The 25,810-nt window shown below is 37.6% G+C and overlaps 1 protein-coding gene across 2 annotated transcripts in view; it reads left to right on the forward strand.

Moving 5' to 3' along the window:
- The window catches only part of ZW10 (zw10 kinetochore protein), a 36,135-nt gene extending 12,663 nt beyond the window's left edge, over window positions 1-23,472 (forward strand). For both annotated transcript variants that reach the window (XM_032285505.1, XM_032285506.1), the window contains 9 exons: window positions 6,708-6,871; window positions 7,501-7,683; window positions 11,663-11,901; window positions 14,224-14,295; window positions 16,592-16,761; window positions 17,611-17,741; window positions 18,602-18,733; window positions 19,481-19,683; window positions 22,839-23,472. In XM_032285505.1, coding sequence (XP_032141396.1) covers window positions 6,708-6,871; window positions 7,501-7,683; window positions 11,663-11,901; window positions 14,224-14,295; window positions 16,592-16,761; window positions 17,611-17,741; window positions 18,602-18,733; window positions 19,481-19,683; window positions 22,839-22,959 — 1,415 coding nt within the window. In that variant the 3' untranslated portion in view covers window positions 22,960-23,472. The remainder of the gene's footprint in view (window positions 1-6,707; window positions 6,872-7,500; window positions 7,684-11,662; window positions 11,902-14,223; window positions 14,296-16,591; window positions 16,762-17,610; window positions 17,742-18,601; window positions 18,734-19,480; window positions 19,684-22,838) is intronic.
- The last annotated feature ends 2,338 nt before the right edge of the window (window positions 23,473-25,810 follow it).

A 25,810-nucleotide genomic window follows, 5' to 3' on the forward strand; every position in this document is an offset into this window, starting at 1 on the left:
TTCACTGCTCTTCTGGTGTTGGCAGGTTTGATTTTTCCTAAAGCCTCTCTTCTTATCTTGCAGATGGCCTTCTTGCTGTGTCTTTGTATGGCTTTTTCTCTTGCACTTGCATCCTGGTGTCGTGTCTCTTCCACTTCTAGAAAGACAACAGTTGTATTGGATCAGGGCTCTACCCTTATGACCTCATATAACTTTAATTACCTCCCTAAAGGTGCTACTAGCATACCTCAGAGATATTGCGGGTTTGGTTTTAGACCACTGCAATAAAGTAAGTATGGCAATAAAGCAAGTCACACAAATTTTTTGGTTTCCCAGTGCATATAAAAGTTATAGTTACACTATAACCTTTTAAGTATACTATAGCATTATGTCTAAAAAGTGTGCATACCTTAATTTAAAAAATATATTATTAAAATATGCTAACAATCATCTGAGCCTTAAGTGAGTCATAATCTTTTTGCTGGTGAAGGGTCTTACCTTAATGTTGAGGGCTGTTGACTGATCAGATGGTGGTTGCTGAAGGTTGGATGGCTGTGGCAAATTCTTCTAAGTAAACAATGAAGCTTACCTCATCAGTTGGCTTCTCTTCTTGAAAGATTTCTCAGTAACATGCAGTGCTGTTTGATAGCATTTTATCCATAGTAGAACTTTTTTCAAAATTGGAGTCAATCTTCTCATCCTGCGACTGCTTTATCAACTAAATTTATGGACTATTCTAAATCCTTTGTTGTCATTTCAACAATGTTCACAGCATCTTCACCAGTAGTAGATTCTGTCTCAAGAAACCGCTTTCTTTGTTCATCCACTAGAAGCACCTCCTCATCCATTTGGTTTTATCATGAGATTGCAGCAATTTATTTATATTTTCATGCTCTATTTCTGATTCTAGCTCTCTTGCCATTTGTAATACATCTGCAGTTACTTCTTCAACTAAGTCTTAAACCCCTCAAAAGTCATGAGGGTTGGAATCAACTTCTTTCATACTGTTAATTTTGCTATTTTGATCTCCTCTCGTGAATCATGAATGCTTTTAATGACATGTAGAATGGTGAATCTTTTCTAGAAGATTTTCAGTTTACTTTGATCCATCAGAGGAATCACTGTGGCAGCTATAATTTTATTTCTTCTTTTTTTTTTTTTGTTTTTGAGATGGAGTTTCACTCTTGTTGCCCAGGCTGGTGTGCAATGGCACAATCTCAGCCCTCTGTAGCCTCTGCCTCCCGGGTTCAAGTGATTCTTCTGCCTCAGCCTCCTGAGTAGCTGGGATTACAGGCATGCACCACCACGCCTGGCTAATTTTGCATTTTTATTAGAGATGGGGTTTCTCCATGTTGGTCAGGCTGGTTTCGAACTCCTGACCTCAGGTGATTCACCCACCTTGGCCTTCAAACTCATGAACCAACATCTGCTAACTTCATCCTTTTCTTCTGCAGCTTCCTAACCTCTCTGAGCCTTTATAGAATTGAAGAGAGTTAAGGCCTTGCTCTGGATTAGGCTTTGGCTTTAAGAAAATGTGGTGGGTATGAGCTTCTACATAGACCACTCAAACATTCTCCATAAATGGCTGGGTGCAGTGGCTCACACCTGTATTCCCAGCACTTTGGGAGGCTGGGGCATGCAAATCACTTGAGGTCAGGAGTTCAAGACCAGCCTGGCCAACATGGTGAAACCCTGTCTCTACTAAAAATACAAAAATTAGCTGAGCATGATGGCATGTGCCTGTAATCCCAGTTACTCAGGAGGCTGAGGTGAGAGAATTGCCTGGACCCAGGAGGCAGAGGTTGCAGTGAGCTGAGATCATGCCATTGAACTCCAGCCTGGGTGACAGAGTGAGACTTCATCTCAAAACAAAACAAAAAAATAAAACCTTCTCCATAAATAAGGTTGTTTTACTTTATCATCCATGTGTTCACTGATACAGTTTTAATACACTTTTTATTTCCTTCAAGAACTTTTCCAACTAACTCAGGAACAGAAAACCAAATACCACATGTCATCACTTATATAAGTGGGAGCTAAGTAATGAGCACACATGGACCTATAGAGGGGAACAACACACACTGGGGCCTATTGGAGGGTAGAGACGGGGAGGAGGGCAAGAATCAGGAAAAATAAAGAATGGGTACTAGGTCTAATATCTGGGTGATGCAATAATATATACAACAAACCCCCATGACACAAGTTTACCTGTATAACAAACCTGCACCTGTACTCCTGAACTTAATGTAAAAGTTAAAAAAAGTAAAAATAAATAAGTAAATAAAAGTAATGTTTACATTAAAAAAACCCAATCCTCTCCTTTGCATTAGAAACTTGGCTAACTGAGGCAGGAGGCCTGGTTTTTGACTTATCTGAGCCTTTGCCATGCATTTGTCACTAAGTTTTATTATTTCTAGCTTTTGCTATAAAGTGAGAGATGTGTGACTCTTCCTTTCACTTGAACACGTATAAGCCAGTGTAGGGCTATTGGTTGGTCTAATCTCAGTGTTGTGTCTCAGGGAATAGGGAAACCCTAGGAGATAGAGACATGAGTGGAAAGGGTGGGGGAATGAGGGAAAGGGGTGGCTGGTTAGTGGAGTAGTCAGAACACACAGAACATTTGTTAAGGTCACTGTCTTATGTGGGTGTGGTTCATGGCCTCTCAAAACAATTACAATGGTAACGTCAAAGATCACTGATTGCAAATCACCGTAACAGATATAATAATAATATAATAATAATGTGAGAATTGCCAGAATGTGACACAGATATACGAAGTGAGCGCATGCCTTTGGACAAAATGATACGCATAGACTTGCTTAATGCAGGGTTGCCCCAAACCTTCAATTTGAAAAAAACCCCCAAAACCAGCATCTGTGAAGCACATTAAGCAAAACACAATAAAATGAAATATGCCTGTATATCCAAATCTAGTCACGTTGGGGGCTAGGGCTTCAATGTGTGAATTTGGGCAGGGATACAATTTGGTCCATAACAATTGCGTGTGTATCTATTTGGCAAACACACACACACACACACACACACACACACACACACCCCTTGTTCATATGCAGTATGACATAAGAAAAGTTTTTTGCCATTTTTTGATTATTTGAATATTTGGCAAGCATTTCTTTTAAGAAAGCCTTAAAGATAACAATATAACAATGTAGTAAATCTTTCTTTCTTTCTTTTTTTTTGAGAAGGAGTCTTGCTCTGTCTCCCAGACTAGAGTGCAGTGGCACTATTTTGGCCCACTGCAACCTCTGTCTCCTGTGGTCAAGCGATTCCCCTGCCTAAGCCTCCTGAATAGCTGGGACTACAGGTGCGCCCCACCACACCCTGCTAATTTTTTTTTATTTTAGTAGAGATGGGGTTTCACCATGTTGGCCAGATTGGTCTTGATCTGCTGACCTCGTGATCCGCCTGCCTTGGCCTCCCTAAGTGTTGGGATTACAGGCGTGAGCCACCACACCCGGCCTGTAGTAAATCTTTCTAAAACCCTCAGATTCAACTAATGAGCATTGGCAAAGAACATAAGATCATCATATTTATTGTCCTCTGTTTCTTTCAACAGTCCCATTAACCAGTAATAATTTATAGTATTTGCATGTATGTAAACTGGATTTCAACTGTGTTCATTAAACTATTTTTTATAGAGTATATTTCAGATAAAAAAAACACAAGTTATCACGTGAGAGAGTGAAGCCATAAGGGAATCGTTAGTCTTCTGTTTTAAAATCCCAATAAATCTGGATTTTTTCCCGCTAACATAGAACTAGAACACTATTCATTGTAATAAAAGTTAATTTTTTCATATTGCCAAAATTCTTTGACAAATGTGAAAGATTAAAAATATCTATGTAAAACAGACAAAACAAAATGTGTGCAGTGAGATTCATTTTTTTTAGGCTGTGAATTGATAATGTTTCTTTGCAAATTTGGAAGTTCCTTTAGATAAAGTATGATTTAAAACTAAAGTATGATTTAAAGCTAATAAATGTAATTGGCTTTTTTACCTCATTGAACTCCTGAGAGCAAGATAGATCACCAGCAGCTATACTGGAGCCATTGGTGAAAATTGGCCAGGATTCTCTGTCTTGTGTCTGCTCCAACCAGCATGGTCTAATAAGGAAATATGGCCTCAATATGTGCCACCAGTGTTTCAGTCAGGATGCAAAGGATATTGGTTTCATTAAGTTGGACTAAGTGATCTTCCTTGAAAGGATTATCCAAGGCATCTACCCAGTGAAAAACTATGTTGACTCTTTGTACATAAAATTAAAAAAAGAGAAAAAAAAAAAGAAAAGTATTTGCAATTTTCCAGAAATTGAACCAATTGATCTTTGATATTGTTAGAAAGATATATTTTATGGACAGTATTCTGTGGTGGCTTCATTGAAGATCTTTCACATTAAAAAAAAAATCTTTTTCTTATAATTTTTAAAGAAAATTAAAATAATTTATTTTGTCATCTCTCCATTTAAAAAGGATTTTCTTTTTTGTACAAGAATCCAAGTTATTTTATAGCTGGTGAAAGTGAGAAGTTCAGGTCCTGTTAAAATCACACTTTTTATTGGACATTTAATTGTGATTTCAAGTGATGATTTTGTCAGTTTTTTCACAGAAAACATCAAATTCCTAATGCATTTACTGAAAATGTCCCTTAATATTGTTCACTTTATTATCTTAAAAAATGTTTTATATACAAGCAGGCAGCTTTTTTTGTTTTGCTCTGTTGTAGCAAATTACAGCTGCCATTGATTGTGAAATTTGTGACATACTTTCTTCTCTTTTTTTTCCTTTGCTCTTTCAGTGGTACTACTAGCTTCTCCATCTTTAACTTGACTCTGTATCAATAGTAGGCTTTGTTTTAAATTTAAAAATGTGTACATAGTTATTTTCTTAATCTGGAAAAGAATAATAACTATTTAGATTTAACTACCTATTACAGTTTATGTAGGTATCACCATACTTGTGGCCTATGCATAAAATATCCAAATAGACATAGTACAGTGTCATATTAGTGCATGGAGGAAAAAACTGTGATAGGATCAGTCTGGAGAAAAAAATCATGATGAGGTCAGTCTGTTTACACTGACTGGTTTGGCAATGTTATATGAAATACCAGAAATGACATTTGTGCCTGTTGGGTGCTTGACAGTGTGACAGTAATATTTTATGTGATGCATTGGTTGCAGTGAAATGTAGTTCCATCAAAACAATGGAATTGTGTTTAATGGAAAAGTATTTTACACTGCTTCTTTAAAAAATTTTTTTCTATTCAAAAATTACAGAGAGCTCTCGGTCTCCTTCACTCAATTTGCTTCAGTGTTAACATCTTAAATATTATATAGTATTACATAGTGCAGTATAGTGCAATATCAAAACCAGGAAATTGACATGGGCACAATTCATAGAGTTTATATAGATTTCACTGGTTTTACATGTTTGTCTGTGTGTGTGTGTGTGTGTGTGTGTGTGTGCGCGTGTAGTTTTGTGCATTTTCATCATATGTGTAAATTTATGTAACCACCACTACAAACAAGATACAGCAATGTTCCAAAATCACAAGGCTCCCTTGTGCTTCCCCTTTGTAAGCACACACCCCTGCTTCCATTTTTAAACTTAAATTTAAATTAATAAAAACTTTAAAAAATTGAATTTCTCAGTCACACTAGCCACATTTTAAGTGCTTAGTAGCAAAATGTGGTTGGTGGGTATCATATTCAGACCAGACTTTAGAACGTTTTGAGGTATCTTAAAGGCTCTGAGATAATATATTCACTTTCTTCTAAGGGGTGTGTGTGTGTGTTTGTGTGTGTGTGTGTGTGTGTGTGTGTGTGTGTGTGTGTGTAAAGAGACATAGTCTTGCTATGTTGCCCGGGCTGGATTTGAACTCCTAGGCTCAAGTGATCCTCCTACCTCAGCCTCCTGAGTGGCTTTGCCACTGTGCCCTGCTCTTCTAAGGCTCTTAATCCTCTAATTCTTCCTTGGTGAATCAGAACTGGGTTCATAACAGCTAGCTTCACAACTAGGTTCATGAACAGAACTAGGTTCATAACCTCTTTCAAAGAGTCCTCTTTTATGAAAGAGGTTATGAACCTAGTTCTGTTCATGAACCTAGTTGCGAAGCTAGCTGTTATGAACCCAGTGGCCACTGGTTCTTAACTATTATTTAATTGATTAATAGGATATTCTTAACATTCTAAATATTTGTTGGAAAAAACCCCTATAACATATACCATAGAGGAGGTATTGAAATATTTTGTTTTATAGACTGCTTATGTTTTACTATAAAGTATAAGCACTCAGAGTCTATGCAGAGATGAAAAAAGTATGTTTATTCACTGTTAAAGAAGTGAGATTTTATTCTAAACTAGTTTCAAGTTAGAATGCAGAACTTCTGAGTGCTTGTCATATAATCAGATCAGCAGCTTAGCACTAGGTGATTATAACGTAGATGGCTTAATACCTTATTGTTACAGAGTACAGGCAGTAATATAGTGCAGACAATTCATTTGAGCAGTGAAAATAAAATAATAATAATTGTGTGTCATGATTTGTCCCACGCAGTCAGTTGAGAAGGCTGTAGAATTATCTGTGCTGTTTTCTTCCCCATCATCTTAAAATTAAAGAATTCTAGAAAACTAGGGAACTTAAGAATATATGACGACCGTGAATCGTTTCTTGTTTAAAACTTTTTTTTTTTTTTTTTTTAAATTCAGATTTGCCACTTGACACTGGCCTGGAAAATGAAAAAACATCTACTGTCCCAATGGCTGAGATGCTTGGAGACATGATCTGGGAGGACTTGTCTGAGTGCCTTATCAAAAACTGTTTGGTTTATTCTATTCCAACAAATAGCAGCAAATTACAGCAATATGAAGAGGTAAAGAGCCGTGATATCACAGGTTTTAAGACACTGTTGATTCTTATTGCTGTCTTTTGTTTCTCCTTAGAGATAGTTTGTTCTTAAAAGTTATACTTTTAAGAAAATTATTAATAAAGAATAGAGGCAAATTCCATAAAGCTTCATTTTTCTCTGGGCTTCCTACCTCTTTAACTGTGGAAGTTTGTTTTCTTATTAAATATATTTTCTTTACTGTTGATTTATACTTATATCAGCTATAATAGCTATTGTGTGACATTTTGCTTTTTCTTCTTTTCTTCCTTTTCTTTTTTTTTTTTTTTACAATTGACACCTTGCAGTAATCACTTCAGACATTTTACTTTTTTGCTTCTTTTTAGTTGTTTCCTTGAGTGCTAAAATAAGTATACTTATTTTGAAGATCTTTGTACTTATTATTACTAAGTAGAGTCAGAAATTTCTGTTGAAGATATTCTTTCTAATGAATTTAAGGCTGGAAATATGTATATTTTTATACCTAGTAATTGATGGTCCATTCTAAAACTTAAATGACCAGCTTGGTCTTTATTTTTTTATATATTGGATTTGAAATTCTAGTATTGAAATGGAATATATGTATATGATTCTTTTTTTTTTCTGGCATATCTCAGATCATACAATCCACTGAAGAATTTGAAAACGCCCTAAAGGAAATGAGATTTTTAAAAGGAGATATTACAGATTTGCTGAAATATGCTCGTAACATCAATTCTCATTTTGCAAATAAGAAGTGCCAGGATGTGATTGTGGCAGCCAGAAATCTAATGACCTCTGAAATTCATAACACTGTGAAGGTACCAGGGTTATATTGTATTGTATATGAAGCATTGTATATGAGAAAGCAACTCATTTTTGAGATGCATATAGTAAAGTGGAAGAGAGCATGACAGTTGTTGAGCTGAGTCAAGTTAGTAATCTTTTTTACATTGGTTTTGTCCCTTTTAAAGTGGTCCTAATCTCTTTCTCTTCCATTGGGTATTGTGAAGTCCAGATAAGACAATGCACATAAAAGCCTTTTATAAATTGATAAGGTCTACATAAATGTAATGGATTATTATTGTTGAAATGAGACTAGATTATTCTCATTTTCATTTCTGAAGGTTTTAGGGCACAACTTTGTGACAGGTATACTTGGGCTGTATTATGTCCAGAAATTATATCCTATTATGGAAATGCTGACTTCATCTAGTAGAGGGACTAGTCTTAAAGCTAAAATAATAAAACAGGTAAATAAAAATATAGGATATAAATAATTACCTGTAAAGGCAGTAGACCTTTGCAAATCTTACATGTATGAAATAATGTATATACCTTGAATTGGGTATAAAGCAAAACAAACTAAGGCAATCCCTTAACAGACAGTTCCTTAGCCATTTTTCTGCTATCATTGAGGGGACTGGGCTTTTCCTCTTTTGCTGTTTCCCATTTTCCTTGGGGTGCCCTGTTATCATGTCCACTTCAACAAAATGTTTAATTAGCCATTTGAAATGCACAGATATTAACACTATTTGAGGTAATTGTGGATTGTTAAAGGAGTCAAAACCTACCCAGTACCAGAACTGTGCTGTAGTTTCTTTTAACATAAATATCAATTGATTACGTCACTGTTCTGCAGAAAGTCCAGTGGCTTTCCATCTTTTTAAGAGAAGACCCAGTAGCCTTACAATAGTCTACAAGGCCTTATCTGATCTGCCTCCTATTGCCTCTCTATCTCTATTTCCTACTGCATTCATCCATCACTGTGCTGCAGGCACCCTGGACTTATTTCTGTTCCTTGAATGTTCTAGGCCCACATGGTTTCAGAATCTCTGAACCACTTGTTACCTCTGCATGGAACATTCTTTTTTTTTTTTTGAGATGGAGTTTCGCTCTTGTTACCCAGGCTGGAGTGCAATGGTGTGATCTCGGCTCACGGCAACCTCCGTCTCCTGGGTTCAGGCAATTCTCCTGCCTCAGCCTCCTGAGTAGCTGGGATTACAGGCACGTGCCACCATGCCCAGCTAGTTTTTTGTATTTTTAATAGAGATGGGGTTTCACCATGTTGACCAGGATGGTCTCGATCTCTTGACCTCGTGATCCACCCGCCTCGGCTTCCCAAAGTGCTGGGATTACAGGCTTGAGCCACTGCGCCCGGCCTGGAACATTCTTACTATAGATACTCACATGATTTGCTTTTTAAAAAGTGCTTTCTGATGACTTTTTAAAAAATCATAGCCTCCCATATTTCCTGTACCCCTTCCTTGCCATATTTTTCTTTTTATTGTTTATCAACCAACATTTTAAATGAATTGTTTATTGTTTTTCCCTCTAGAAAGTAAGCTCCATGAGGCTAGGGTTTTTTGTTTTTTTGTTTTTTGACTGTTTTGTTTACTGTTATATTGTCAGCACTAAGAAAATACCTGGTACATACTACTGCTATGTACTCAGTGGTCAGGTGCTTACTGAGTACCTTTGGTAAATGAATTCATATATATCTCACAACTCCTTGATGTAAACAGTATTACTTCTGAATTGCTCTGTGAGTCTGGGCTTAATCTTTTCACCTTGTTGAACCTCATTTTCCTCTTCTGTACTGTGAGAGAATTGAGATAATCTCTGAGTTTCCTACTCAGGTGGTTTTGGAAGTTTGTAAAATTGCATTTTTCCTGAGTACTCAAATCCTAATGTATCCTCCTCTAGGACAGGATGTCTAAACAGTGGCAGTGTTAACATTTGGGACCAGATAATTCTTTGCTGTGAGGGACTGTGCTCTGGGATATTTAGCAGCATCCCTGACCTCTATTCACTAGATTCCAGTAGCATCTCTTCCAGTTGTGACAAGCAAAAATATCTCCAGACATTGCTGAATGCCCCCTGGAAGGCCTATTGGTCCTAGATTGAGAACCACTGTTTTAGATCCCATCCTGGTTCTTTCTTTTGGCATTTAGGTCCTGAAATTAGATTTTTTAAATTTCCCAACTTTGAAAAAGCTCCTCCTCCATTTTCTAGAAACCATTTTCAACTAACTTGCCTTTCATATTCTTTATCTCAATTCTCTTTATTCCCCTGTGTGTACTCACTGCTTTTCCCAAAAGATCCATAGTTGTGTTTTTTGTTGTTTGGTTTTTACATTTTGACTTAAGAGACGTCTTATTAGGTCTAACATTCTTCCATTTTAGTTTCCTTTGCCCCTCCTCATGAAGTCACTTTTTTGAATCTTATGTATTTTAGGCCCACTATTTTTCAGACAAAGATTAGCATTCTTAACCATCTCTGTAAGTAAATTTTTTCGTCATCATTCTAATCTTAGCCATAATTTTTGACTACTCACCCTGACATTTGTATTCTCATTTAAACTTCATAACAGCTCTCTGAAGTAGATATTATTATACCATTTTACAGATTAGAAAGCCAAGCCCACTGACTTAAATAGTTTTATTAGGCTTTGAACCTGTTCTGCCAGAAAATCTCTGTCGAAGTCCAGTATGTGCAAAGCTGTTATTCTTGCAATGGGAGTAGGGAACTTGCTGCCTCTACCTGCTTAATCTTTTTTTTTTTTTCTTTTTTAAACCCCTGAGGCATCTTTGAGAAACAAGGTTCAAAAGCCATGAGTAGTAGTTTTATTTATTTTACAATGAGAAAATTGAGATCCAGAGTGGTTAAATGCCTTTGTTAAAGGTTAGGGTAAAAAATATTACTGTTTTCACATTCACAGCCCACTGTTCTTTCATTTAGTCCCAATCAAGGGAATTTTTGATTTGAAGCTTTTTGTTTTTTTTTCTTTTTGAGGGAAGGATATGTTAGTTTAAATGAGTTATTTCTTAGACTAAGCCAACACATGTGCCTGGTACAAAATAATTTGTTCAAAAATCTAGACAATGGAACCCAAAATTATGCTGCTCTGTAATAATCTAATAGTCTAGTATAAGACAGATGATTTTTGAAGGTCTTCTTGGAGTCTTGCTCTGTCACCCATGCTAGAGTGCAGTGGTATGATCTCGGCTCACTGTAACCTCTGCCTCCTGGTTTCAAGCGATTCTCCTTCCTCAGCCTCCTGAGTAGCTGGCATTACAGGTGCCTGCCACTGTGCCTAGCTATTTTTTGTATTTTTAGTAGAGACAGGGTTTCACCATCTTAGCCAGGCTGGTCTTGAACTCCTGACTGCGTGATCCACCTGCCTTGGCCTCCCAAAGTGCTGGGATTACATGAGTGAACCACCACGCCCAGCCAAATGTCTTTATTTAGCTGAAATCTTAGGTCAGTTGCATAGCTTTGTTATTTCAGCCAAGATTAAGAATGCTTGGGGCTGGGTGCCTTGGCTCATGCCTGTAATCCCAGTACTTTGGGAAGCCGAGAAGGGAGAATTACTTGATCTCAGGAGTTTGAGACCAGCCTGGGCCATATAGTAAGATATTTTCTTTACCAAAAATAAAAGTAAATTAGCTGGGTGTGGTGGTATCTGTAGTCCCAGCCTAGAGGTTGAGGCCGCAGTGAGCCATGATTGTGCCACTGCACTCCAGCCTGGGTGAAAGAGCAAGACCCTGTCTCACAAAGAGTGCTTAGAAGAATGTCACAATAAAGGGGATTAAGGAGATAGCTTATCACTGATGACATGTTTTCATCCAGGATTCAGCAGTCATTAAAATATTGTCATATTTACTCAAATTTTTAAATTACTCTGTAAAGCTGTAGCTTCATCATGAAAGCAAGCAGTATCTTATTCCTCACTGTGTGCTTACATTTGAATTATTCTGAAAACAGTATATTTTCTATATTTCTTTGTTTGAATCTTAGATTATTCCTGATTCTAAAATAGATGTGCCAGAGTTACCCACTCCTGATGAGGATGACAAACTGGAAATACAGAAAGTGTCCAAAACTCAATACAACGAAGTGGTGGATTTAGAGCCTGAAAATACATTGGACCAACATTCCTTTTCCTTGCCCACATGCCGTATCAGTGAATCTGTGAAGAAATTAATGGAACTTGCCTATCAGACTTTACTAGAGGCAACAACCAGTAGTGATCAATGGTATGAATTCTGGGTTGTGTGGAAATGGCAATGACTTGGTTAAATGCATATCTAATTAGATGTTTATCAGGAAAACAGCTGGAATTCTTTGGGTTTTCTTATCCTAGAAGTTAATGCTTTTTCTGGAAAAAAAACCACAAAACTCGTGCATCACATGGATTTGTGTCTATCTCTAACTTTTATTTACAACAGCATAGATGTTTGAGCAAGATATAAGAAGTAGGTGCACTTGTATGGATGGACAAATGGATTTTTTTGACATTAAAAATTGTTAATCATTTTTTAACAAAACTCTTTAATTGTTGCTGAATTTTTACTTTACTTTTTATTTGAATAGAATGATAGTATATGAGAAAGCACATGCAAAGAACTTAGAATCCTACCTGGAAAATGATTAATTTTCAAATGTTTGTTATTGTGGTGGCAGTGGGTAATAGTCACTATTCCAGCTTACTCTGGCTCTTTAGCTTAACATTCTTTTTACCTTTTGAAACCCAGTCCCTAATTCATTTACGTTTTAAATGTTTATATTTAAAGCAGTAACAATTTGTTAGGCAGTCAAAGGCAGAAGGAAAAGAATGGAACATGCTAAAGATTTGATTTCACTCTTTCAAGGTGGCTTCTAATCTGTATTGCATTCAGGTTGCCTTAAATTCTATTCTGTATCTCATTCTGAATCTGTTTTTATTTAATAAGCTTCTTCCCTACTCCCAGACTAAATTGAGAAGAAAATGGCAGAGCGTGGACGAAGTTGATTGCAAATCAGGTTTACAAAACTTCTTTAGTTTGAATCTGTGTTTAGCAATTTCATTCTTCTATCCTCATAGGGAAAACAGTTTCAGTTAGGGTTTGGCCCTATCTAATTGCATCTTTAGATGAACTTCTAGAGTTTCAATTTTTATCTCACATGCAAGCAACTCCCCCCTCCTTTTCTTCTCTCTTTCTTTTTTCTTTTTTTGAGATGGAGTCTCGCTTTGTTGCCCAAGCCGGACTGCAGCGGTGCAATCTCAGCTCACCGCAACCTCTGCCACCTGGGTTCAAGCGGTTCTCCTGCCTCAGCCTCCTGAGTAGCTGGGGCTACAGGCACGCGTCACCATGCCTGGCTAAGTTTTGTATTTTTAGTAGAGATGGGGTTGCACTATGTTGGCCAGACTGGTCTCGAACTCCTGACCTCCTGATTCGCCCACCTTGGCCTCTCAAAGTGCGTGAGCCACTGTGCCTGGCTGCAAACCCCTTGATTTTATTCTGCTCTAGAAAGAACATGTCTCCCAAGAAACTTCCCCTGGCTTTAATGAATCATTATATTCACATGTCCATTCAAAATTAATTATAAGAAGGAAGAAAATGAATATAGGAGTGACTGTTGGCAAAATGAATATAGGACTGTTTCTTCACATGGCACTCTCCTGAAATATATCAGAGCAGAAGTTAGAGATGCAGGGCAATAATTCTTAAATTTTTTGAGAACAAAAAACACCAAACAGTATTTGTATACTGACTTTCTATGGACATTCTTTCCACTAAAAGTAATAGTTTTTAACAGGACAAACAAATCCAACAACCTGTTTTTCATTATCAAACTCCAGCAGCTTATGCAGCAAAAATCAAATAATTTAATCAGGTATTATAATAAGCAAGTAATAACTGTTTTGGGATGTGACTTATTTTCCTAGATATTTATGGAATCCCTGTAAGCTTTTTAGGTACATAGCTTAAGATATTCTTATGTAGAGGTAAGCTACACAAACCTTATGTTTGCCTTTTGAAAGTGCATTTTAATAATCTGTAGGTGTTTTAAGGCTAGATTTAAAGGGCAAAAAATTTTTGGGGGGCTAGATTCTATCCTAGAAATGTTGACTCATCTCCTTGCATTGAAGTAAGAAGGAGAAAAGGTGAAGGCTGAAAGTCAGATTGATTCTAAAAGAACCAAGTGAGAGCTTTTATTGATACCTTGCCCTTTGTAGAGCGCATCAGTGAGTAGGTGACATTTGCTCGAGGCTTAGCTCCATTTGTTACTGAAGGGATACTCTGGGTACTGGCAGAATACAAATTGATAAATAGAAAAGAGGCTTTGGGTTGAATGCTGATGTTCTTAAAATTATTAATGGATCCAAGTGTTTAGAATTGTAGTCTAGTTAGTAAATACTGGTTGAGAATATATTTCCATCTAGATTAATGGTGTTTTCCAGCAACCAAGGCAGGTGTTCTCTGCAACTGTAGTTTTAGCTCATGATTCTCACTGAAGATGCACTTGGCTTAAATTTTTTTCTTATTTTTAGTGTATTCTTAGGCATTTCTGTTAAGCCTATGTTTTCTTTTTAGTGCTGTTCAACTTTTCTACTCAGTGAGGAATATCTTCCATTTGTTCCATGATGTTGTACCAACATATCACAAGTAAGTACCACTGTGTCTTATTTCTGTATAATAATTGTGTGTCTAAAATGTGTAAGTTAAGTTAAAACAAGTAATTTTATATTCCTACTTAAGATATTTTGATTACTAAAATGCAGTAAATCATTTTAAAACACGTGTTTAAAGGATTTGGTCATTTCTTACTAAATTAATAAGGATACTATAATTTTGCAGTATAGTTCATGATGCACATTTTAAAATTCAAAAGAACTATCTTGTTTTGATGCTAAGCATTTTCAGAACTGCTTAACTCTAAACCTCTAGTTCAGTTCTTTTTGTTATTTGAATTAAAGTGTTTAGATGCTTTCATTAATATCTTTGATAATATGTCAACAAAGCTATTCTTTAACCAAGAATTCTGAATTTCAAAGACAAAAATCAGCCAGGCACAGTGGCTCACACTTGTAATCCCAGCTCTTTGGAAGGCAGAGGTGGAAGGATTGTTTGAGGCACGAAGTTCGAGACTAGCATGAGCAACATAGTTGCTTAGAGACAAGACATAGCCTTGTCTCTACTTTAAAAAAAAAAAAAAAGCCATTTATTATTTGAAGTATTTTTTAATAATTGGGATGTTTTAAACTAGGCTCACCTGTTGTTTTTTATTATAAAAAGCTTATTGTGAACCTTATTAGTTTCATTTGTATCCTCTTTACTGTGGTTTAAAATTCTTATTTCATTTTTTACTTAAGCAAAGGAACAGAGAAAACATATTTGGGTTAGCTGATAGCCTTGTCTTTGGGGATTCAAAGACAGTTGTCTTAGACATTTCGTGGCTTGGAAACATTTTTCACACTGTTGTGGAGTTAGATTTGCCTCTCTTTCTCCTTTGTATAACTCGGAACTTTAGTGTGCATCAGAATCACTTGGAAGTCTTGTTGAAACACAGATTGCTTGATCTGTGCCCAAGGTTTCTGATTCAGTAGGTCTGGAGTGGGGCTTGGATTTTTAGCAAACTTCCAGATGATGCTGATATTGCCTGTCAGGGGACCACATTTTGAGAACCACTGTCTTTAGATAATGGTTCTCAGCTTTGTCAGCATTTCATTTCATTTCATTTCAATTTCATTCCATTCATTCGATTTCGTATTTTGAGACAGAGTTTAGCTCTGTTGCCCAGGCCGGAGTGCAGTGATGCAGTCATGGCACACTGTAGCCTCTAACTCCTGGGCTCAGGCAATCTTCCCACCTTAGCCTCCCAAGTAGCTGGGACCACAGGCATGCACCATTACACCTGTCTAATATTGTTTATTATTTTTGTAAAGATGGTGTCTCTATATTTTGCCCAGGCTGGTCTTGAACTCCTTTGGCTCAAGTGAGCCTCTTTCCCTGGTCTCCCAAAATGCTGGTATTACATTTGTGAGCCACTGCACCGGCCAAGCTTTGGCAGTATTTTAGAATAACATGGATATTTTAAAACGTACATATTTACCCTGTTCCAAGAGCTTTTGATTTATGTCTGATGTAAGACCCAGGCATTTTTTTTTTTTTTTTTAAACCCCACAGGTAATTCTGATGTGTAGCCTGGAATGACAGCTATCTTTCATTGTTGGTTTCTGACTTATATATTCTAGTTTTATATTGAGTTAGCTAACTAGAAAGGGTTAATTGAAGTGTTAGTGGGTAGATGGCAGAAATACAAGATTTCTTCCCAAGCTGGGTAGATAAGACTAACATGTGTAAAAGAATTAAACCAGTGATTTTTCAATCCTGGATGAAAATTAAAGTCACCTGGGAAGATTTTTAAAAGTATAAATGCTGTGATTTCACACTTAGAGCTTGCAGTTTAATTTGTTTGTTGTAAAGTCTAAACATCTGTGTATTTTAAAATTTCCCAGATGACTCTAATCTGTAGTCAGTTTTTGAAAACCAGTGAATTAGAAAATAACTGAACACTTCATTATATAAATGAAGTCAGAATTTGGAGAAAGGGGAAGTAAACTTGTATTTCCATAGATGTATCTGTGTAAAATTTCAAGGACATTATTACGCGTAGCTCTGCTAGGTTTTCAGTACAAAAAGTTGACTCAGGCAAACATCTTGATTCCCTTAATCTATCTTTTTTGTTAATCACGAGGATAGTTTTATAGCATAAGATCTCATTCAGGCAGAACAGCCTCACTCTGGGAGTGGGAGTGGTGTGATTGTATCTTGTTATGTATAGTGTTTAGAAACTAGAATAGTTATTAAAGCCTAGAAATACATTGGAGACATTGTGACTTTCATCAACCCCAGCTTCAGTAACAGATGGTTTCTTTTTCTACCCCTCCTTCTGGCCTAGGGAGAACCTTCAAAAACTTCCCCAGTTGGCTGCTATTCATCACAACAACTGTATGTATATTGCTCACCACTTGCTGACCCTTGGACATCAGTTCAGATTACGTCTTGCCCCCATTCTTTGTGATGGCACTGCTACTTTTGTGGATCTTGTACCTGGCTTCAGGAGACTTGGTAAATGATAGTTTAAGTGTAGGAAAGCATATGGATTGTGGAGCTTGTCAACATAGTATCTTTATAATTTTTGAATGAGATAATTAGAAATTAGGTAGTGGTCCTGAGCTGTATTGGAAATGGGAGGGCACTTAATTTGCAAGTGTTTCCAGTTATTTAATTTTATAAGGTGAGTGTTGTCTTTGTGGGAGACTTTTTAACTTTTTTGTAACATTTCACGTTATGTTAGAGTTCCAAACTGCATTGCTAGTGTGCATTGAATTTGCCAGATCAGGATTATATCATTAGAATGACACATAATAGGATTTGTATTGTGGCAGTTCTGTTGTTGGTAATAATATTGTTGGTAAGAGCTCACTGATGTCAGTGCTAGTTCTTTTGCAAAACCCCAAGATAGCTCTCCCATCTTATACCTCCTTTAGTTTTACTTGGAATTACTAAAAGTCAAAAGAAATGAAATGTGGAGCAAAGCAATATGTTGATCATAGCAGAGAATCTGTATGGTTTACTTAGCTTTTCAATTCCTTACTTTTCCCTTAGGTGGTGTAGATATATCAGAATAATAAGTAGTTCCATTTTCTATAGTTAATTTTTCTTAGCTGATTCTGGCTGTAGGCAAACTACTGGAAAAGACTTATTTATTATCTGGAGGGTGGGATGTGAGGAATGGGCTAATATATTCAAGGTGATTGTTTCTAGTAGCTTCAGGACAGCTTTCTGATATTATCTAGAAACTATTTTTATATAGGCAGAGCAGATACATGGTTTATGCATCTCTCTTCTATCCTGGTTTTGAAGTGTGTAATTGAACAGCTTTAAAAAAAATTTTATTCTGTTTTTCCATGATAGGGACAGAATGTTTTTTGGCCCAAATGCGGGCACAGAAAGGCGAACTTCTGGAAAGATTATCAAGTGCTAGGAACTTTTCAAATATGGATGATGAAGAGAATTACTCTGCAGCAAGTAAAGCAGTCCGGCAGGTAGGAGGCTCTTGATAGCACTGAAATTTGTGTTCTATCCTTAGATGCTTTTTTTTTTTTTTTTTTTTTTGAGACGGAGTTTCACTCATGTTACCCAGGCTGGAGTGCAGTGGCGCGACCTCGGCTCACCGCAACCTCCGCCTCCTGGGTTCAGGCAATTCTCCTGCCTCAGCCTCCTGAGTAGCTGGGACTACAGGCATGCGCCACCATGCCCAGCTAATTTTTTGTAGTTTTAGTAGAGACGGGGTTTCACCATGTTGACCAGGATGGTCTTGATCTCTTGACCTCGTGATCCACCTGCCTCGGCCTCCCAAAGTGCTGGGATTACAGGCTTGAGCCACTGCACCCGGCCTAGATGCTTTTTTTTTTTTAAGGCAGAAGACAGTATGTTACAAGTACTCAGTTGATTCCCTGCATCCCCACCTTTGGAAACTCTAGATATCTTCTACTGTCATGTTTAAGAACTTTTTCTTCCTCTCTTCCACCAAGACAACAGGAAACTGTCTTTTCACTGACTCAGTAATTGCAACTAGTTACCTGGAAAGTCTGTTGTAGCAAGTAGTTGATTCCTAAACTTAGATTTGAGAATTTGAAATACTGGCTTTTATCTTAATGTTCCCGTTTCTTAAGTGATTTATTTTTTTGCTGCAGTTTTCCTATCCTCGGATTGATGAGTCTGCTTTTCATCTACCAGGGATATCACTATGGTTAAATGTTCAAGAAGCATATATCCTTAGTTACTTTACCTTATTTTGGCATAATGCCACTTTCCCCATAAACTCACAAATGGTAAATGTAAATCTGGAAAATAGGAGTTACAATAATCTTTCTTCCATATAAATAGCTGTATTCTTCTACAGGTACTGCACCAACTAAAGAGACTTGGAACTGTGTGGCAGGATGTCCTGCCAGTGAATATATATTGCAAGGCCATGGGGACTTTACTCAATACAGCAATTTCTGAGATCATTGGCAAAATTACTGCCCTAGAGGTAAGGGCCATTAGATGCTACACCAGCCTTGAGATGCAATTCATGTCCCAGATTATGCCTTTGCTAACAAAGTGATGTTGAAGAAATTGTTCATGTTTCATTTCTAACTCATGCTGTTTTTTGTTTTTATTTTTATTTTGCTAGAAACTAGTTAATCTCTTTTATATGAAAGGGAGATTGTACTATTTCTCAACCTACCATCTAGATTATGAATAAGGAAGTTAGATACTGGGTAGTGGTCCTGAGATGCATTGTATAGTGTGAAGTCATTTAATATGGAAATGACTAAATCAATAATTTGATTTAGTAAAGTTAATACAGTCTTGTGCAGTTTCCATTTTTCCAACACACTGTTGTAGTTTAAATTTTACATGTGATTCTTCAGGAAAATTGTGTAGACATGGCCAGCTGATGCCTCTAAATCATAGATTTACTAAGTCCTTATTTGTAATAACATCCCCTGCTTTGCAACAAGCTGTGTGACATTCTGTTGGAGAAACGGGCTCTTTCATGCAGGCAAACTAGATTACTGACAATCTGTTGAAACATGTTTTGTGTCATTCTTATATAGAAGTATTGTCAGACAGCTGATAAAATGTAGTGTCTAGTAAGTTGTGCTAAATTGCTTGGACAATATATTGTTGTAGCTGACCCACCTGGATAGCATGCATCAAAGATCTGCTGCCCTTTCTCTGCTTCCGAGCTGGCCCAATTCTATTCTATTGTGTTTCCTTTGTGCAAAACCAGGACATATCTACTGAAGATGGTGATAGATTGTATTCCTTATGCAAAACAGTGATGGATGAAGGACCACAAGTATTTGCACCTTTATCTGAAGAAAGCAAGAACAAGAAATATCAAGAAGAGGTTCCAGTCTGTGTGCCAAAATGGATGCCATTCAAGGAATTGATGATGATGCTACAAGCCAGCTTGCAAGAAATTGGGGATCGGTATGTGTAACCCTTCTGTAAAGGCATGTAACTCTCGATAGCTACAAAAGAGTAATAGTGCCCTTGGCAGCACAGCTTTTCCCTGTTTCCTCATGTTACTCATGAAGAACTTTCATATTGAGCAGCAGTAGCTGGGGCCTTTTCATGATCTATCATAGTGCAGATCTCATTACCACTTTCCCATATTTTTAACATAAACACTTCTTACCCATATTATTTTGGTCTTGAATATGTGGTTTTGGCATGCTGTACGAATGATCTGGCAACTGTAAGAATTATAACCTTCTGATATCTGATGGAAAATTGTTGCTCACTTTAAGCAACAGTGGATGCTTTTTTTCTTTTCTTTTTTGAGACATGATCTCACTCTGTCACCCAGATTGGAGTGCAGTGGCTCAATCATAGCTCATTCCAGCTTCAAACTCCTAGCTCAGCCTCCTGCATGTCTGGAATTTTAGGTGCCTACCACCACACCTGGCTATTTTATTTTATTTTAGAGATGGAGTCCCGCTCTGTCACCTACACTGGAGTGCAGTGGCGCCATCTCAGCTCACTATAACCTCCGCCTCCTGGGTTCAAGCGATTCTCGTGCCTCAGCCTCCTGAGTAGCTGGGATTACAGGCGCATGCCACCACATCGGCTGATTTTTGTATTTTTAGTAGAAATGGATTTTCACCACGTTGGCCAGGCTGGTGACCTCAAGTGATCCGCCTACCTTGGCCTCCTAAAGTGCTGGGATTATAGGCATGAGCCCCTACACCTAGCCTGGATGCATTTTGGGTGCGGTGGCTCACACCTATAATCCCAGCACTTTGGGAAGTCTGGGCAGGTGGATCACGAGGTCAGGAGATTGAGACCATCCTGGCCAATATGGTGAAACCCCGTCTCTCTAAAAATACAAAAGTTAGCCAGGTGTGGTGGTACATGCCTGTAGTCCCAGCTATTCTGGAGGCTGAGGAAGGAGAATCGCTTGAAGCCGGGAGGCAGAGGTTGTAGTAAGCCGAAATTGCGCCACTGCACTCCAGTCTGGCGACAGAATGAGACTGTCTCAAAAAAAAGAAAAAAAACCCTGGAGAAGTGACTTTTATCTATCTTAAATATTCAGCATGAAACTACTGTTTGATTGACCAGCAGTCTTTCTTCAGGAAGTACAGTAGTTTTAGAGATTAAGCACCATACACCTAGAAGAGATTCATATTTTCTTAAATATAGTGGATGGTGTTTACTCTCAACACCATCAGTTAATGTTGCTGTGGCCAGTAAGTGTATGCTGTATCATATCATAGTGCGTGGAGGCCGTTGCACAAAGCGGAATAGATATGGGTCAGTTACATATCCATGGATGCTTTTGTATTGTCTTGGTAGATTATTGGCCAGTATGTATACCTTGCCTAGAATACTCTCTGTAGAGGCCTTAAGGTTATCTCCATCCCTATAGGTACTTGTCTGTCTGCCTTAGCTTGGTTTACTACAGATGTCTGGTTATATTAGACCAGTCATCCTACATGTGTCTGAGTTGTTTGCTGCAAATATTAGTCATTTATACAATGTAAACAAGATCTCCACTTGAAAAAAAATCACATCAGAATACCTCTAATCACATTTAATACAAAGTTTAGATTTATTCATTTAATATTTACAAGTCTTAGTGGGTAAGAAAGATGTCTTAAGTAATAGGCTCCAGAGGGCAGCAGATAAGAATTTTTCTGGTGTTAAAGTGCCTTCTTGAAGTCTAAGAATGATCATTAATTCCTTGTTATAAGAAAAATTATAATACTAGTATAACTTAACTTCTTTTTACTGCCTAGGAAAATTTACCCCCCAGAGATTTCAGTAAATATAAGGCTAAAGTTGTAAAATATACATATGAAGGAATACAGTAGATATACTCTATATTTTCAATGTAAAGAAAAAAGAATAAACATGTACCTTTTACCCAACTTAAGAAAAATAATCCCAGTATTTTGAAGACCTTCTCCAAATGCTGTCAGTGAGGGGTAACCACTATCTTGACTTTTATGTTATTTCCGTGCTTTTCTTTATATTTTACCACATTTACATGTATTCCTAAATAATGTAAAGTTTAGACTTGCCTTTTTTTGAACTTGGCGTAAGTGGAATCATCTGTAACTTGCTTCTTGTCTTCAATATTGTTTTGGAAATCTATCCTTTTTTTTTTTTTTTTTTTTTTGAGACGCCCAGGCTGGAGTGCAGTGGTGTGATATTGGCTCACTGCAACCTCTGCCTCCCAGGCTCCAGCAATTCTCCTGCCTCAGCCTCCCGAGTAGCTGGGATTAAAGGTGCCTGTCACCATACCTAGCTATTTTTTCTATTTTCAGTAGAGACAGGGTTTCACCATGTTTGCTAGGCTGGTCTTGAACTCCTGAACTCATGTGATCTGCCTGCTTTGGCCTCCCAAAATCCTGGGATTACAGGCATGAGCCACTGTGCCTGGCCTGAAATCCATTCTTGATGGTATGTGTAGCTGCTGTTTATTTTCACCACTGTGTCATTCCATTGTACAAATATTTCATAGTTTATTTGTCCTGTTTAGTCTCATTTTCACCAGTATTTCAGACTTGAAAATTTCTGCTAATCTAATTGGCATGCAGTGATAGAACATTGTCATTTTAATTTGTATTTCCCTAAATTCTAATGATGTTGAGCGTCTTTTCACTGGTCATTCATGTTTCTTCTATTATGAAATGCCTGTTCATATTTTTTTGTCCTTTATTTTAATAAGTTGCTTGTGGTTTCACTATTAATTCATGGGGTTTCTTTATATATTTTTATACTAGCCCTTCGTCAGTTAAAATTTGTTGCCTGTGGCTTACTTTGTAATACAGTTATAGAGCCTAAGGCATGAGAGTATGGTCATAATTATTAGTTCAAAGAGGGCTTGGTATAGAATAAGGGAAAATAGTCTCATATTCCTCACTTGGTCTTTATCTGGCTGTGCTGATACCAGTTGTAGTGAGTAAGCAAAGAGGTCAAAGACATTGAGGGGTAGTTCTATAAAGACAAGGAAGGATGCCCAGGATTTGTTTTATTTCCATGTCAAGCAAATAAGCATGTGGATCAAATAGGCAATTTTTAAGTCTTGCTTATACTTCAGAGACCTAATAGGAAATGGAACTCTATCTTTTGTTTTGCAGGTGGGCAGATGGAAAAGGACCCCTGGCAGCTGCATTCTCTTCCAGCGAAGTAAAAGCTTTAATTCGTGCCTTGTTTCAGAACACAGAAAGAAGAGCAGCTGCCCTTGCTAAAATTAAATAGCTCCATCTTCTTAAGAAAGCTATGTCTTGAATATGTGGATTCTTCCCTTGGCATAATTACTCCCTTAAAGACTTCTTTGAATTGCCCATTGGTTTTGGTGAACCAGTATGTCACAGAAGTTTGACTTTACAGAAGAATGTCTTACCACCTGGCCTGTACAAGGCTTTGTTTAAGAACTGTATATTAAGATAAATCGTCAAGTAAAGCACCTCAATTCATTGACTTTCTAGCCATTTTCCTTTGATTACCTAACAAACTGTCAGGCAGCATTATTTCATGTTGCTTCCAGAGCCCTCTGGGAACTATAGACATTGTAAATGTAGGCCCGGGCTTTGGAGCAAGGAAATCAGGGGATTCCAGGAGTCAGGGTAGAGAATTTCTGAGCAAATGGGAGCTATTTTGAGGGTGTGGGTGGAGGGGAAGGGAGGAGTGGGGCACCATATTTGTCCTGGCAGGAATTAAGGAGACTTCCTGTAATATTTCTTTCCAATAATGAATGCTTTTTACAGTTAAGGGTGTCTTTAATAACATGGGAGCTTTGACAAAAGAGACCAAGATGTCTTATGTTCTATGCCATTCTTTTTGTTGAAGTATTTGACCATCACACAAGACTTACTGACTGGTCATCTTCATCATAACACTACCTGATAATTTCTCAGAATTCTTAGGATCCTAGGACTTTTTTTAAGCATACATTTTTGGCACTTTTTGCTATTTCAACTAAATTTTATGTTCTTGGTTGGACTTTCCTGCCTTCTCAACACTATTTGTTTATCTTGTCAATTGGCAGAGGTTTTAAATTGCCAATGTTTCTTTGGAATGTATGTGCCATGACATGCTAACTCTGGTCTCTATAGCCTAATCCTTTATTTGGTGGACATAGGTAATCCTTCATCTCAGCTTTTTGTGTTTTTAACTCTTTGCAGCCATTGGAGGAATGCGTTATGTTAAGGTTATCCTGGACCTGTCTAGGACTTTGGATTATATCTCTTCATACTAAAATATAGTCTCCTGTCCTGAAAAGAGGGTAAGGAATATGATTTAGGTTCTTTTGAGGCAGGTACTGTCTGAAGAAAGTTGCTAATACAAACCTGGCCGGCATAGTGAAATCCCATCTCTATTAAAAATATAAAAATTAGCGGGCATGGTGGTGGGCACCTGTAGTCCTAGCCACTCGGGAGGCTCAGGCAGGAGAATTGCTTGAACCCGAGAGGTGGAGGTTGCAGTGAGCCCAGATTGCACCACTGCACTCCAGCCTGGGCAACAGAGTGATACTCTCTCTCCCCCGACTCAAACAAACAAATAAATAGCTAATCCAGTGGGTGTGATTCCTTAGTCTTCAGCCTTGCAGATGAGATGGTCCTCCAATTCCTTGCAGATGTGGAACAAACTGTTTTTCCTCCTGCCCTTAACCCTTTTTCTTAGTTCTGGCTTGGCCCCTTTAATCATGTCTTTCTGGTTGCCTAGTCTTTCTTTTTCCTATTTAAGGGTCATACAAGAACTATTAAGAAAGACGACTGATTTTCTTTTTGTAAAAGAATTCAGCTGTGGTTAACAACAAGCTATTTATCTACATTCCACATGTCCTACTATGAGAATGCAGAAAAGAATTGCCCGAATAAGCTTTGTTTTTTTTGGAGAACAAAGAAGTTGGCTTTCTAAGAGGCGGAAGGGCCCATTTTCACAGGTGAAGAAAATACCCATTTTGAAAATTCATGTAATTTCAGGTAGCATTACTTTTCTCAGCAATTGAGAGAATGGGAAACTAAGGGTAGAACTGAAATAAATGCATCACAGGGCTATTACACAGAACAGCCGATTTCTTTTCTTCATAGAAGCTATTCCTGTTGCTTGACAGGTACAGCAATTTGGAGGTAGGATCTCTTGTAACTGAGAAGCATGATTTTCACTCGTTTTTTCACAGTAACACAGAAAGCTGCATTGCAGTTCTTCTTAGCCTATGTAGATTCAGTCCCTTGGGACTGTTTCACCTAATGAATAGTTTATATTAGGTTGGTGCAAAAGTAATTGCAATTTTTGCCATTAAAAGTAATATGGCACATAGAGTAGGCAGACTCTTCCCTGGTCAAGGCAATTGATAACTGATGATTAAGTGCATGTTCATTCTGGTTAGGGATAAATCATCTGGTGGAGCATGTGGAGGTTGGCATGGCAACTGTTACATGACCCTTGAGGGGACCTGTTCTGATGGGGAATCTGAGAGTTCCTTGGGATCTTGAGGGCACCTGTCCCACCTGGGAATCGAACCTTCTTTGTTTAGGAAAAGCGTGTAGATTATGGGAGGAGCGGAACTGTAAGAGGCTTCACTCAGTAGATCTATGGGCCAAGTAGAAGAAACCCTGTTCCTAAAGAGCAGCTAGAACTATACAAATGACTTTGAGTGATGAAATTCAAGAAAGGTTTCCCAAAGGAAAGTTTTTATTAAAAAGGCAAGTCTGCAAAGCCTAAATCCATGCAATTATTTGATAATGGTTCCTATTTCTATGTGGATCCTGACCTGTTTTATGGTCATTTTTGCAAATGCATTTCTCTCTGAAATGGAGATCCTCCAGATGGCACTCTTCCCTCAGCCTGGGAACCTCACGAGGCATCTAGACCTTATCTGTAGAAATGCAAGCCAGAGAACCTGACCATTTTTACCCTGAGCTTATATTCTGACCTTGGTCAGCTCTGGAAAGGTCATCCATACGCTGAACAGCATCTGTACTATATGCTGCAGCACATTGCTCAGCAATCACTTGTGAGTATTTCAAACAGTATTTTCTTTCATTAATAACAGTGTTAAAGGAGTTTTGGATAATCCCTTTCTCATGCTTGCAAATATTTATGC

Source organism: Sapajus apella, unplaced genomic scaffold (assembly GCF_009761245.1).
Source record: "Sapajus apella isolate SASKATOON/1434 unplaced genomic scaffold, GSC_monkey_1.0 scaffold16, whole genome shotgun sequence".
NCBI classification, from domain to species: domain Eukaryota; kingdom Metazoa; phylum Chordata; class Mammalia; order Primates; family Cebidae; genus Sapajus; species Sapajus apella.